The 14508-nt window shown below is 48.9% G+C and overlaps 1 protein-coding gene across 1 annotated transcript in view; it reads left to right on the top strand.

The window, feature by feature from the left end:
- Window positions 1-14437: 14437 nt before the first annotated feature.
- Window positions 14438-14508, top strand: part of NPM1 (nucleophosmin (nucleolar phosphoprotein B23, numatrin)) — a 13676-nt gene continuing 13605 nt past the window's right edge. Inside the window, 1 exon segment of the mRNA XM_009880750.1 lies at window positions 14438-14501. Within this exon segment, the coding sequence (XP_009879052.1) occupies window positions 14438-14501 (64 nt within the window).

Raw genomic sequence — 14508 nt, 5'->3', positions numbered from 1 at the left:
GGCCGGGGGGGGGCGTGGCGGGGAGGCCTTTGTCTGCCGCTCGGGGCTTCAAAGGCCGGTCCCTTGGAAATCCTCCGGCGCTTTGATCTCGCGCTCAGAACTTGCAGTCAACTTTGTCCCTTGCAATTTTCGCAGTCGGCGCGTTGCATGCAACGGGTCGGCAGGGTGGCGGGGGGGCTTCGCCCTCCATCGCCGGCGGGGAGATGTCTCTGCCGCGGTCCTGGTGGGATTCAGCGCCCATCCTGAATCCCGCAGGAAGCCGGCAGCAAGAGAGGCATCTCTGGGCAATTCTGGCATCAACTGCAATCGTAATAACAATTAGCAATTATGCAGAGTTATATGCCTTTGGTGCCTGTTACAGGCATCAACGAGGAGTTCTGTTTCTGTTTTCTACTTGTCGCTTGGCCTGCTGCTTGCGTTTTAATAGCAGATGCTGTAAGATAATTAGAGCCACTGCAGATAACACCGGGGGTGATTTGCTGCCGCATGCGGTGTGGCACGGCCACTCAACCTTCCCGGCCCCTCCGCTACGTACCGGGGTCTTCGATGGTTGAAAGCCACGTGCCACGCAGCGTGTATTTTGGGGAAGGAGGGGGAAAAAATGGGAAATGGTCTCCGCTGCCCACAGCAGAGTTGTCCTGGGATCTATCTCCGGGTGATGTGCTGGGGAGGGGGTGGCGGGTACCCCTGCGGAGCCGTGGGGCCCCCGGGGCTGGGGGCTACCCTCCCCTTACCTGGCGTGCCCTCTGGAGTTGGAGCTGTTAGAAACAAAGTTGGAAACGGCGGCTGGGAGGCTGTAAAGGCTCCCCCAGGCTCCGCGGATCCGCAGCGCTCCCTTCTCCCCGGCGCCGGGGAGCAAACGCGCTTTTACCGAGGAGACGAAATGCAGATCTGCGCTTCAGCTTCTCCTCCCTTCCTCCAATTCCCCTCGAAAAAAAAAAAAAAAAAGATAAATAAATAAATGGTTAATGTAATATTACATCAGATTGTACTCTGAGGAGCAGAAAGCCAATTTTGGGGGAATGTGAGCCAACCTACATTTAACTGGGATGCTGATATTTACTGTTGCAGTGATCCGGGCCCATAGCATGGGTGAAGTCGCTGGCTGGGGATTCAAAGTCCAATTAGGCAGTGTTAATAGAGGAGGCGGCGATGCTTCATTGAGAGAAATTACTAAAATTGTACTTTTAGGACAGTCAATTAGCTGTGTTTTGACAAAGCAACAAAAAGATGAAACTGAAGCCCTTGAAAAAAGAATGAGAGAATTCAGAGGGAACATGTCTGTTTGGGGAATCCTAATATTTTTTGTTGAAATCATTAAGTGAAATTAAATACTATTTTAAACCAAAGGGATAGAATATCTAATTAAGATAGAAAAAAAGGTTTGGGGAAGGGTATTGTTGAGGGGATTAGAGAAATGGTTTACAATTCGTGTTCACTGAGGCGAGGCCCCCTGAATATATTAGGTATATTAGTAACGGGGATGGGGAAAATCTCTCGACAGGCTGATGTGAAGTTTAGGGAGGGTTTCTTTAGGGTGACTCCAACGCTCCGGAGTGAAGTGTGGGAACACAGCCAGGGAAATCGGGGAGATAGAGGACAAGGCGTGTTTTCGGAGCCGCGGCGGGGGCTCCCACGCTGTGGCGCGGTGCCGGTGCGGGAGCGGGTCCAGCGGCAAAGGGGGCTGCAGGGCTTGCACAGCCCTGGCACGGGCGAGGAGCAAGGAGTCTAGGGTAAGCTGGGTGGTGGGAGCAGGGGGGGTCAGCAGGGCCGTGGACCCCATGGGGTACACCCTGTGTCCCTGGTGGCCGCGGGACGCTGCGGGAGCCCGGCCCTGAGCCCTGGCCGAGCTGCTGGCAGAGCTCCGCCGGACGGGGGGTGGCGGGTTGCGTGGGTGCCTTCATTTGCTCGCTGTGGATCTGGTTGTGTTTCTCCTAAGCCTGACATTTCTGCTTTGCAATTATGTTTATAGAAGAGAATCATATAATCGTTTTGGTTGGAAGGGACCTTTAAGATCATTGAGTGCAACCGTTAACTCAACACTGCCAAACCCACCACTAAACCATGTCCCTCAGCACCACGTCTACACGTCTTTTAAATACCTCCGGGGATGGCAACTCAACCACTTCCCTGGGCAGCCTCTTACAATGTCTGACAACCCTTTTGGAGAAGAAATTTTTCCCAATATCTGATCTAAACCTCCCTTGGCGCAACTAGAGGCCATTTCCTCTTGTCCTGTTCCTTGGGAGAAGAGACCGACCCCAGGAGCTGGTCTTAGACCTCCAGAACAGAGGCCAGGATGATGGGCTGGGGGTCCCTCCCGGCCATTTCTGTGCTGGTTTGGGAGGCCCTTGCCACCACCAACCCCTCGAGCAAAGCCCCAGTGCATGGAGAGGGGTGGCCCTGCCCTCAGGAGGGTACAGGCTGGCCGGGAAGGGCAGGAGGTTTGTCTGGCAATTTCTCTGTAACTTGGGATGATTTTCCCAGGTTTGGCATCCAGCGCTCCAGAGGCTCCCACTCTTAACACACAGCTCCAGTAAAACTCTTCTGCCTAAAGGCCTCTCCTAAAGAACTCCGTTTTTGACCTATATCATCATATTGTTTAATTCATTTCATATACAGAGACAGTTAGTGAAATATGCATGCTATATTATATTAAAGAGAAATGTAACCTTCAATTGGTATCTGATGTGCACTTCGCAATAACTGCTATTAGTTGTCTATAAAACTCCTAGACATCATTTGATTTTATTACCATTATATTATTTTACTTGGGAACATATAGAAGGAGTGGTGATTGCAGGTCTTCAAGTGCTTACTGGGAAATATTTAACACAGAATGTTTTATTTATTAGCATAAAGAGACACAATGGATTGTTGGTGATTAAAGTGATGATACTGCTGCCATACTTGTCAAAAATATAGACCTAATTCAATAGAAAGGCGACAGTCAGTCTCCATGTTGATCTATGCTGAAGCAAACTGCCTCTGAAAGCAGTACAAAGCCTGAATTGGCCTCTTAATTTTATGCTCTAGGGCATAGTATAAAAAAGGGAATTCTTTCTAAGTGCCTGTAATTGCATGTTACCAGAACCTAAAATATAAGCCAAATTTTTGAAATTATAAGTGTTAAGCTTTCCATTTTAATTCCTTCCCCTCCTCCTCCAAAAAAAATATCAGCAAAACAAAAGACAGCTTTAAAATGCCTCCCTATCCCACATCATTAATAAAATATACAGCATACTTAGCCTTTAATTGCAAATGTACATTTTGAAAGAAAATACTTTTTTTTTTTTAAAAAAAAATAATAGTTTTCCTTCCCTCCCAGCTGCCCAGCGCCGGAGCCGGGGACCCGCTCGCCCCAGCCGGACGTGCCACCCTCTATTTCGAAATGGTGCGTTTCCAACAGCAGCGATCTCTCCTGCGGGTTTTAGGTCTGCAGGTATGGGCTGGCATAGTTTCCCTCACTTAGACGGGTAGGGCTTTGAATTTGGTAAGTCCTGCAGGTCAGATGGGCCTTGCTAAGCCCCCTGTGCCACCAGGAGGGAGGTAGCCCCGCGGCCCCCAGCTGGGTTTGGGGGCTGGTGGGGCAGCGCTGGGGTAACCTCTGCCCACGCTGCCCACGCCGATGCTCCCGCCGGCTCTCCAGGTTGGGCCAGTGCAGTGACGCCAGCGCCATTTGTCAGCGAGTCCAAACCGTTCAGGTGGAGCAGCTTCGCAGCTGGAAGGAGCTTGTGTCCTTCCTTTGCCCCGTGCTAGAACGGGATTCGCTTTGCATAGGTGCACCGCAGCATCTGCCTTGAAAAAGTCAAATATCTGCCCCACCCCTCCGCCTCTGCCACCCTCCTTGCGTGGGTCTGTGTTTACAACTTCACTCCTCTGAGCAGACAGCAGGAAAAAAAAAATAAATATAAGATTAACCATTTTGTACACTTGATGGCTTCATTGGACAGGCAATGAATCAATACAATTGAATTGGAGAAGATAGTCTTCAAATGCTATTATCTGTCTCTCTGTTATTGAGCTGGGATCCTCGGACTGACTTAGAGAGATCCCTCCACCTCCAGGATTCCCTTCGCCAGGAAACCTGCGGGTTTCGACCTGCTCCGGGGCTCACCCGAACCCATCGGGCAGTCCGGCACTTTCCTGCAGATATCATCCTTTTTTGGGTTTGTTACCCCAAACCCATCCTTTTGGGGTTTGTTACCCAATACCTCTCCTTTTGGGGTTTGATACCCAATACCCATCCTTTTGGGGTTTGCTGTTACACGGTTAGGGGGTTAGACTGCAAGCAGGAAATCATCTTAAATGCTAACGCTGGTGAAAGTACTGTACTCCTCACGCTAGAGGAGAAATCTGTCGGCAGAGCCGAGGGTGGCAATGCCGTGTGCCCCAGGGGAGCGCTTCCAGGGCTGGAAGCGGGGGCTTTACCCAGCTAATCTGCTCCTCCACGTGTTTGCTTTTGCCTTCCAGCAGCGAGATCGCCAGCAAAGGTCCGGCTGCCACAATCCCTGCCATCGTGGGCATTGATTTATTCGGGGCTGCTTGGAGAGCACAGGGGTTCTACCCAAAGGAATCTCCTGCCTAATTTGGGTGCCCGGATTTCCATAGCTTTCCAGGAGAGATGATGGCACCGTGAAGTTTGGTTTTTGACAGAAAAGAAGAGTCATCCGTAACAGCTTAAGATACCCCAAAGGCCAGATAATAATGTTGATGAAATGGGTCTGACTCCAGCAAAGTTGCTGCTAAGTTATACCTTCGTAAATGACAGGTAAATCAAGCCAAAACTGAAACACTGCAAGGACTGATGCTGGTTTCAAAACTTCAAAAATGCTTTTTTGATGTTCAAAACCAAAATATTCAAAATATTCTGTTTCTCTAACATAGGCTTTGATATTTTAAAGTCACCCTTACGTGGTGGCATAAAGGCTAAAAAGTCTTTGTTTACAGGTGAAATCCCCACTCCTCCTATCTTAGATCATTTTCCAGCCCCAATAATTTGATAAATTTTCCACTTCGACATCTGCAATTTCAGAGTGCCCTCTGGTGTACAGACGTCTCCAACGCATCGCCCTCCCTCACACCTCTTTCCTCTTGACAAAAATCCACTCGCACGTAGCACTTCGGTTTATTCATCCCTCTTGCTTCGCGTTTCCTACGAGGGGGAACCAGATCCAAATGCAAGTCCCCATCCTGCAAAGGCACTGACATGAGCTGAGCTTGAGTACCCTGGGAGCTGCCCCGACATTGCGTTAGTTAACGAAGGGCTCTGCCCACCTGACGGCAAGATCAGAGCCCCAAACCATGGTGAAAATGGTCGCGTGTTGATGAGAAAAATAGCTGGAGTGTGGGTTTTTGGGTTGATTTTGAGAAGTAGCTTGTCTGGGTGGTGACACTCCTCTAGGGCTGGTGCCACCAAGGGTGGTGAGCCTCGCTGCACGAGCACGGCTGCAGAACTCATCCCAGATTTCCAATTTATGAACAAGAAATAATGAGCCAAAAATAATCCTTGCTCGATGCCCTGTGGATTTAAGATACCGAGAGGATGAGGCTCTTACACTGACCAATGACATTTCTATCTGATCCCTTTTTTCATTTCTTCTTTTTTTTTTTTTTTTCCTTAAGATCTATTTGTTTTGGCAACATGACTACAAGGATGCTATGTCTTGTAAAACAAAACCAGTGGAGCCCCTGTGGACCAGAGGCTACGCAACCCTTCTGCACTGCAGGGAGGAGCAGGCACGTTACAGGATGGTGCTGGGAGGACCAGTGGAGGTACCACGGCTCTGCAGGGACCTCAGATGCTGGCAGCAGGTAACGATAAGGCACGCCAGGTCTAACAAGTGGGTGTCTGGGAACCCCTCAGTTGATGTCTGCTTCCTTACAGCTGATACACACATTGTGGGTTTGCACCTAATTGCAACTGCTTCCGTTGAGATTGGGTCTGATGCAACTGGTTGGTGGACCGTGACGGAGCACAGAGGGACACCACTGTGGACACCCTGTTGAGCTCACCCACCCGGTCTCCCGCTCAGCTCCAGCGTATCCACGTGCTGCTTGCTCTGAGGGATGCCCACGGGAGGTGTCCCCACCACGTGCCAGGAGCGTTTGCTGGATGGGAACGTACAAGAGCGAGGAACCATGCTGCAAGTGAGCGTAACACAGTGACAGCACGTGAGTGACACTAACTCCAGGAGTGCCAAGCGCTAATTGATCTGTCAACAGCTAGCTATTAAAGGCGTTCCTGGGACAGACCTTCCCACCTCGAAACTCTGCTGGCGAAGAAGCTGGAGGGGTTCTGGGCTCTTGCTGAGGTGACGGAAATGGCAGACGATAAGGAGAGTGACTGACGAGTGCTGCTTTGTAATTAAACGTTAAAAGGCACTGCGACCAAGGAAAATTAAAGTGATGGGCTCAACCTGGCAGCAGCAGGGAGCTGCTGAGATGTGTGCAGTACATCTGGTTGTAGCAGACCAGTTAACGTTTATATTTAACAAAACAAAGCGAGGATCTTGGCAAAGAGCTCCGCAGAAGGTTGTTAAAGACTTGCAAATAGAGAGTGAAGCCTGAAAAGTGCAGTACGAGACAGATGGGAACTCTCATCTTGAGGTTGCTCTCAGCACTCAGACTTCCAAATTTTAGATGAAATTGAAGCAGTGTTGAAAAATCGTCTCTTTCTTCCTGAGGAAGCTGGAAATCCTCTTTCTTGTAAAGGAAGTTCGATGTTATTTTGAGAAGCGACATCCCCTCCTCCCCGTTTGGGTCAGGTGCGCTGCTCAGCCAGCCGCTGTCTGGCTGCCAATGGGGACTGGAAGAGACCTATGAGAGCGGGTTAAGATTCCAGAGACATTTTCCCCAGCACATCTTCCCAAGCTGTTCACGGAATTCTTGAGCCAGAGAAAGTTGTTTTGTGTCTCCCCCCGCCTTGACTGATTTTTCTTTTTCACGTGTGTCCGATGCAGGTCAAGTTTTGGTGTCCCCAGCATCCTGTGGCAGTGACCTCCACAGCTATGCAACGTGTCGGGTGAGGATCTGCTGCCGCCTTGTTTTTGGGTTTTTTTTTTATTTAATCTGCCACCTACATGTTTCATTTTATGCCCGCTATTTCTTGTATGAGGAGAGACAGCAGACAGTTGTTTCTCGTTCTCCATGCTTCTTGTTATTGAATAGCCCTTTATTTTGTGTTTCTTCACAACAGGGCTATTGCTACCTATAGTAGTCAAGATGTAGTTGTACCCTGCACTCATACACTGACCTAATGAGATTTTCTGTTTCTCTCCCAGTGATTCCTAACATTCAGTTTGATTTTTTGACCTTTGCAGTGCTTCAGACAGATCACAGAGCTGTGTATTACATCTCTAAAGTCACATTTGTGATCAGAGATCAGACCAGAGCCCATTGTTTCATCTGTAAAATTTTCACAACTGTAGTTTGAAAATGTTCATTTGTTCAGTAAATACCTTTGTCCAAAAGCCTCCAGAAGCCTATACGCATATAAGCATCTGTATGTATAAGCATGTAAGGTGAACTGAGGATGTTTTGTGTGCAGGAGCCAGTAAACCACCCCGGAATGCTGCTGCGATGCTAAAAAACCCCGTGCCGCTACCCCAGCCGGGCAAATAGAACCCTGAATGCAGAATGGTTTAATACTATTGCTTACATTAGATAAGCTTAGTAAAGCCCAGGAAAGAAACGGATTTATGGGGATGGCTTTAAACACCCATCTCGTTCGTTTTCATGACTCCGAAGCGGTTTTTTTTTGAAAGACCTCTCCCAGGTTTGTCTCTGCAAACTTGAGAGCTGCAATCCAGACCCTTGTGTGTAACCACATGGCTCCAGACTCCCGGCCTCTAACACAAGCTGGAAACATGGACCTGTTTCAGCCTAATGAGCAAACAGAAATATAAGAGCTCGCCACATATATCGCACTTAGTATGGTTTTCCTGGCCATGACCTTGACACCAGAGGAGGCACTTGATGCATCAAAATTCCTTACTGTGAGCAGTCAAAAACTTGGGGTCCTTTCGTTTCCTTCCCTGCAGCATCCTCAGCCTGCAAGGTGGGCTGATGAAGAGTCAAGCAACTGAGAGAATGCAGAAGGGAAGTAGAGAGGGTTGAAATCGTCCTGGTTGGGTAAAAAAGAGGCACAAAATGATAATGCTGTCAACGCGCCGTCCTTCTGTCTTTACACCCAGCATGCGGAGTGTTGTGGAGAGGGTGAAATGCAGCACTGCAGGAGCTGGGATGATAAGGAGACATTGGCCTCTCCTGGTTTGTGTGCGGGCCCTGCAGATTTTTATTTTTGTGGTGTTTTTGCAGGGAGGGGTGATGGGGAGTGGAACAGAAGGGCTGACTGTATGCTGGAGAGGTGGAGCTGCCTGTCTACCTGCTGCTTTAAGTTGAGAGACCATGTTGGCCATGCTTTTGATGCTCCTGACATCTGTATTATCAGCTATGTACACCAGTGGGATCTCGGGGACAAAACACAACCTTTGACTGGTGTGCTTGAGGTCCTTACCCGACATGTGAGCAAGGTCAAAGACGGCAGAGGACCAAGGGGAAGGCTAAGGGAGGATTATCTTCTTTCCCTGAACAGTTTTCTTTTGAAGGTGGAAGCTGTGAGAGGTGCCCAGGAAGGCAGAAAAGATTCTCATTGAGCCAAACGGGGTCTGGCACACAGCTCGGTGATGTTTCTTGGCCTGCGAGATAATTTGGATCGTCCCATCCCAGCTCAGAGGTCTGTGACTGTGGCTGAGTGCCCTCAGCCTCCACCATGCAAGACCTTCCAGTAAGCGACCCTCTAGCAGGAAAGGTGTAGGTAGGCACAGACCGACAAACCTCACCTGGGAGACCCCGAGGAGTGTACGCTGTGTGGGAGAAGAGGCAGACAGGTCTGTAGGAAGCTGATTTGGGGTCACTAGATGGTGCTGTTGATCTTGAAATGAGAACAGACAGCTCTCAGAAGAGGGAATCTCTCTCCTGCACTGGTACCCAGAGCATCTGCCCAAAATTATGGTTGACCGAGAGCATCTTATGTGCTTCCCAAACACCAAATGAAGCTGCACTTCAGGTTCTGACAGTGAAGCTACAGAGACAAAGGAGTACAACAAACACCGGAAAATCAGGAATTGGACGAGTGTGTGCTGTGGCCCCACGACGTGGCCTTAGCTCTGCCCTTCCCAGAGCCTGCGGGACCCATGAGGCACGCGGGAGGAGATTTTAAAGTCTGTACTGCAGAAGAAGTAGGTGTGAAAAATGTCCACCAGAACAGGCTACTTTATGCAGAGTACCACGTATTGTCCCCCATCTCCACGGCCTTGGTCACCCGCAGGTGGTCAGCAGAGCTCATGCACGTCAGCAGCAATGCAGAGCATCATTTGGGGATCAAGTTCACTGGGTTTAACAAGCAGAGGAGTGCTGTGGGCTGGCAGCAGGTACAGTAGTAGTGTAGAACAGCAAATGATATTCCAGGAGGAGGCATTGTAGCCAAGCTCATGGGGCAAGGGCATCTGGCATCACTGCAGCAGAGCAGCCGAGACGGTTATGTGTAGTCTGCCTTGCCAGCTTTACATGCCCATGGCTTATGGAGCTCTTCACCGACATGGTCCTGCCTGAGCCATCTCAGCCCCACCATCTCCAAACTTTTAGTGGGAGTTGGTCTCACCCTTGGGACCATCAGGGCACAGAAAGTATGTGTATGCCGACTTTTGGGGGCAATTTTTTCTAGGAAAAAAAATTCAGAAGACAGCACAGGCGGAGACGCAATCAGTGCGTAAGACATGCGCTGGAGTCATGCTTCCCAGGGAGGAAACAGCACCTGGGAGTGCCAATGAGATCCTTCACCTAAAATGTTGCTTGCCGCAAAGCAGTGTATGTACACAATATACAGAAGTTGGTAGAATTCAGTTTATCTGCTGATTATATCCTGTTTAAGGACCGAGGCCTTTGTTTGGTAAGGATTGTCCTGAATATTGGCAAGGGCTAGTGAAAATGTTTAGGATACTATTTCCCCTTGGTAACACCTGGTAAACAGTTTTTCCCTCTTCTCTTTAAAGCTATGTCTCTAGCCCACGTCCAGCACCAAGGTGGGCAAGCAGAGACAGCTCATCCCTGCACCAGGTCATAGAACTCCACGGGAGAAGCATCCTTTTTACACCCTGTCTGCTTTCTTCCTTCCCTCCCCAAAGCGTGGCCATGCCAACCCAGGTACTCCAACATCCCGCTCCCGTCACACTCAGAGCCCTGACCCTAGTGCGTAACCTGGTCCCTGACCTGTTGATATGGTCCGAGTCACCACAAAAATCCAACTTTTACTGCTCGCTACTGCAAACGCTTGGCTGAGCCCCAGGCTAGTACCACCGTTTGGCCATGGGTAGAGCCATATCTGAACCTCAGCTGCGTGCAAAGAAACCAAGAATACGATTTTGATCTCTTTTTGTTAAAGCACCTATATTCAGATACACATTGTATTATTTCTAAATCAGAACTAATTATCCCGTACTCAAGGCTTGATCATTCATACCAGACGTTTAGATCCTGTACCTGTTGGTATGATTCAGTGTATTTAAGGAGAAAAAAAAAAAACACAACAAAACAAAACAAAAAAGAAGAAAAAAAGATAAGATTTCAGGCTACCTCAAGTTTTATTGTTATGACACTCACACCTGGTGTAATCTAGCTGTGTAGCTTTGTTTCTTACCATCAGTGTGATACCCAAGTGCCTTCCTTGTGGACATCCTGGCTGGTCTGTCATTCCTCCCTTTTAGGGATGAATGTCTGAAATCGGGCCCTAACATGAGAAGGGTCCCCTGAAAGCTATATGCAAGAACATAGAAGAGATGGAGCAGCACCAGCACGTGCTGCCACGAGAGCACAAGCCAGGTCATTAGCCTCCCTTGGCTCCTCTCCCAGTATGCGGCTTTCCCCAGTGCTGAAGGATCTTCTGATGCAGACCTTCCTGCTGCTCTGCGTGAATAACGTGTTACAGGCAAAGCTGGGGATGGAACAGACAGCACATTAAAGAAGGACGATGAAGAGAACTTCTAGCGTCCACCCACGGCTGGATCAGCAGTAAAAAGCAGACTGCAGGTAAGAAAGAAGACAGACAGGTAAGGATGGTTTTCCATCACATCTCCCTGTCCAGAGCTGGCTGCAGACCCACCAGGAAGAGGAAGGAAATTATAACCTCGAGGACAAGTCTTCTCCAAGCAACCCCGCGGGGCAGCGGAGCTCTCACTCGTGCAGCAGCTCTGCGTTTAGGGCACAGGTCGGCCTGAGATCCTGAGATGATCTACCGGCTCCAGGACAGCTCTGTCCTCGCTGCTGCTGCAATGCCGGAACGGCGTCCTGCTCCCGCTGCCAGGTACCGCTAACGCTACATCAACGATAACAGCTAGCGCCTCCCTTGTGCTGCCCCACCCCATGATTGCCATCCTCCCTTATTGCAGGTTAAATTGAAATATTTGGATTTTCAGGTTTGAAATTAGCCTTTTTGATGTCACAGAAGGGTAAGCGGTTTGATGTCTTTTAAGATTTTGGCCCCGAGTTCATCGGGGAAGAAATTATTGACCAGTGAGAGGAGGAGGAGCCCGGTGAAGGTGTTACGTGACAGCTACGTGGCAACGCAGCTGAAAATTATGTCATTATGTCAGCCTGTAAATTAAGATCGCATAGGAAATCTTTATTGTGTCTGTAGCTTCTGATTGCTCGACTGCAACTGTGCTGTGGCTTTAACCGTGTTTAAAATGCAATTTCCTAACTTTCGTAAAAGCTTACTAAAAAGAGAATTCCATTAAGGGAAACCATGTTGACTCCGATTTCTTCCTCAATTCTCCCTGTACAGCTATTTCTAAATCACTTGTAAGCTTTTTCAGCTATGCTGAGTATTACATAGCGTAGAGTTGAGCAGAGTACAATGATCGATATTGTAATGGACTTCTCATCCTAGTCCATGGCAGAAATAATAAATGTCATGATATATGACAGCCCTTCTAAAGCCCCATGGAGCCAAACAAGACGCAGTAAGCATATATCTCCTACTTCTACCCCTGTTTTGCTTCTCTGCGTCTGTCCTTTGTTTCCTCCCACATTTATTTCCTCAGTAATGGAAGACTCTAATTGAATTAAAAGCGACTCTGTACGCACAAGAACACGCTGGGGCTGCACCGCTCCCCTTCGGCAGCACTGGGTGGACTTCTGCAACGGCAGTCTGCTTTGTGAGCGGCTCAGTGCCACGTGGAGCGGGTTTTTGGGTGGTTTTTAGCCATGTATTCCTGTTGGCATTACACCAGGTAAATGTACATGCAAACAGCCGCAGCCTCTTTCACCATCACCATTCACCTTCCCGATCCAGTCTGTCCGTCGCTCGGGTGCTGCCAAAGCTTCATTTTAAATTTTGACACTAGTTTCCATTTTCAAGCCAAATCAAACGAATGTTTTATCTGCATCTGTACAGCTCCTCTCGGCTGAGATGTCTCATCAATTAGCGATGCCGTTCTTCTGCCGGTGACAGCACCACCACCCTCGGTGGGTTTCCCGGCCTCTGCCGCTGCACCAGTCCCTGCGCATATCGTCCCTATGCTGCACTGCCAAACCGCTGCTCTTCCTACTTTAAGGACCACCTTTAGAAGTAATTGCTTCTTAAAGATAGTAAGAAATGAACCAAACCAAAGGTTAGACAAAACCGCTGCTCCTTCTCTGGTTTCCTAGGGAGATTTTAAGTGGAGTAAATGGGAAAGGTGGTTGATGCCCTGCTCTCCTCTTTTGACTTTGACATCCATCTGGGTGTTATTTCTATAGACGCAAGTGGTGCACAGGTTGCAAATTAATAATGTCTCCACTACGGGGTACAAAGGAAGGAAAAAAAAAAAAGATTGTTAGTTTTTCTGGTTTTGCTTAAATACTCTTGTCGCATGCTACAAGTGTGTCACCTTAAATTGAAGTAGATGAGCTGGGAGGAAGATGAGAAGAGAAATAGCAAAACCCCCATTAATTTTAACCCAAATCGGCTGTAATTAGTATCGGTTAGTTACTGCACCGCTGTAGCAAACTGGCCCAGACAAACTGCAGGGACGGAGCCCTCGGAGCATGACCCATGTTGGTGTCTCGGTGAGCGGGGTGCCAGAGTGGGTGGCCTCCCACGGTGCCTTCTAGGCAAAATTATCCTGTGATTCAAGAAGAGGGCTCCCGCAGCAGCCCAAATCCCCCGTCCTCGCTCACCTGGTGAGCTGCTTACTCCTATACCTTGTTCTCGCACACAAGTCAATTTTATTATTATTGTATTTTAGTTAGCCTGTGGCAATCCACTTGACAACACCTCAGTAGACGATCTGCTTTAATGTTAACAGGATTGTAGGGGGATGTATCCTGGCGAACCCGCGGCTCAAGTAACCTCCTATTTGGAAAACTAATTGTATCTTGCGAACAGGAGGCTTTCCATTTGAAAAGAAGCCGAATGTATACGTCCTGTGGAACTGCATTTACTCTTTTTCAAAGAGGTGAGCGAGAAAGGTGGTGAATGCCACGTTTTGGTAGGTAAGGTTTATTTTACCACTGCATTGGTTCTTTTTTGTTTCTGTTTGTCTCATTTTCAGCAACTGAATTTAATTTTCTTACTTTATGAATACAAATGCACATATTATGAATACATACTACACATTTCAAATCAATGGTGAGACACGAGCACGAAGAGGCTGTATACTTTTATTTTTGAAGAGTGGGTGTTCAGGTAAAACTAATTTCGAGATTAGCTAATTTACAGCACCCAACACATCCGACTTTTACAGATCAGCCCCCGGACATGAGGACAACCTGGAACGGTATCTCGAAGTTACGCCCTGCCCGGGGCCAGTGATGGACTATCCGTGGTAATTAATGCACGTACAAGTCTTTCCAGCGCTTGCGGCTTTCAGTACAAGTAAGATTTTTGTGTTCTGACACACAACTGTCTCCAGATGCCCAATCACACGGAGCAGTTCAGTCCCATCGCATACCAGCTGAAAGGGGGGGTTCCCAAAACGCCGTTGCTCCCTGGTCCTCAGAGCCCAGTGGCACGGGGAGCAGTAACTCAGAACGGCAGCTCATCCTAACAGGGACGGAGACAGTAAAAGGGGCTGCTCTTTTGTTGTGTTGTGTGGTTTGTTTTTTTTTTTTTTTAATCACAGCTGACAGGAGCGGTCAGCTCGTGGCACAGGCAATAGACTACGGAGAACGTCTCACTGCAACAGGGCCTTCCTCCGCACGGAGGGCCTCCAACAAAGGGCCTCGCTCCGCACGGAGCAGCACGGGTGGATGCAGCTCCTCGCCTTGCTCAGGCTCCTCCGTGGCTCAGGTGTGCTTTAACACACCCCACTTCTCCGTAGGGTTTGTCGCTTTGGCCCCACCGTTAGGCCTTTCGGTTCTCTGCTGCCTCGGCGAGGCCCTGGCCCGCAGGGCGGCGATGGAGCCTCCCGAGGGCGGCTGCCCGGGCGAGCTCTCTGCCTCGCCCTTCCTACCACTTTCCCGTCAGCC

The sequence above is a fragment of the Charadrius vociferus genome, unplaced genomic scaffold, assembly GCF_000708025.1.
Source record: "Charadrius vociferus isolate BGI_N301 unplaced genomic scaffold, ASM70802v2 scaffold822, whole genome shotgun sequence".
In the NCBI taxonomy this organism is placed as follows: Eukaryota; Metazoa; Chordata; class Aves; order Charadriiformes; family Charadriidae; genus Charadrius; species Charadrius vociferus.
Note: the sequence above shows the minus strand (reverse complement) of the source record. Positions and strands in the feature narration are given on the sequence as shown.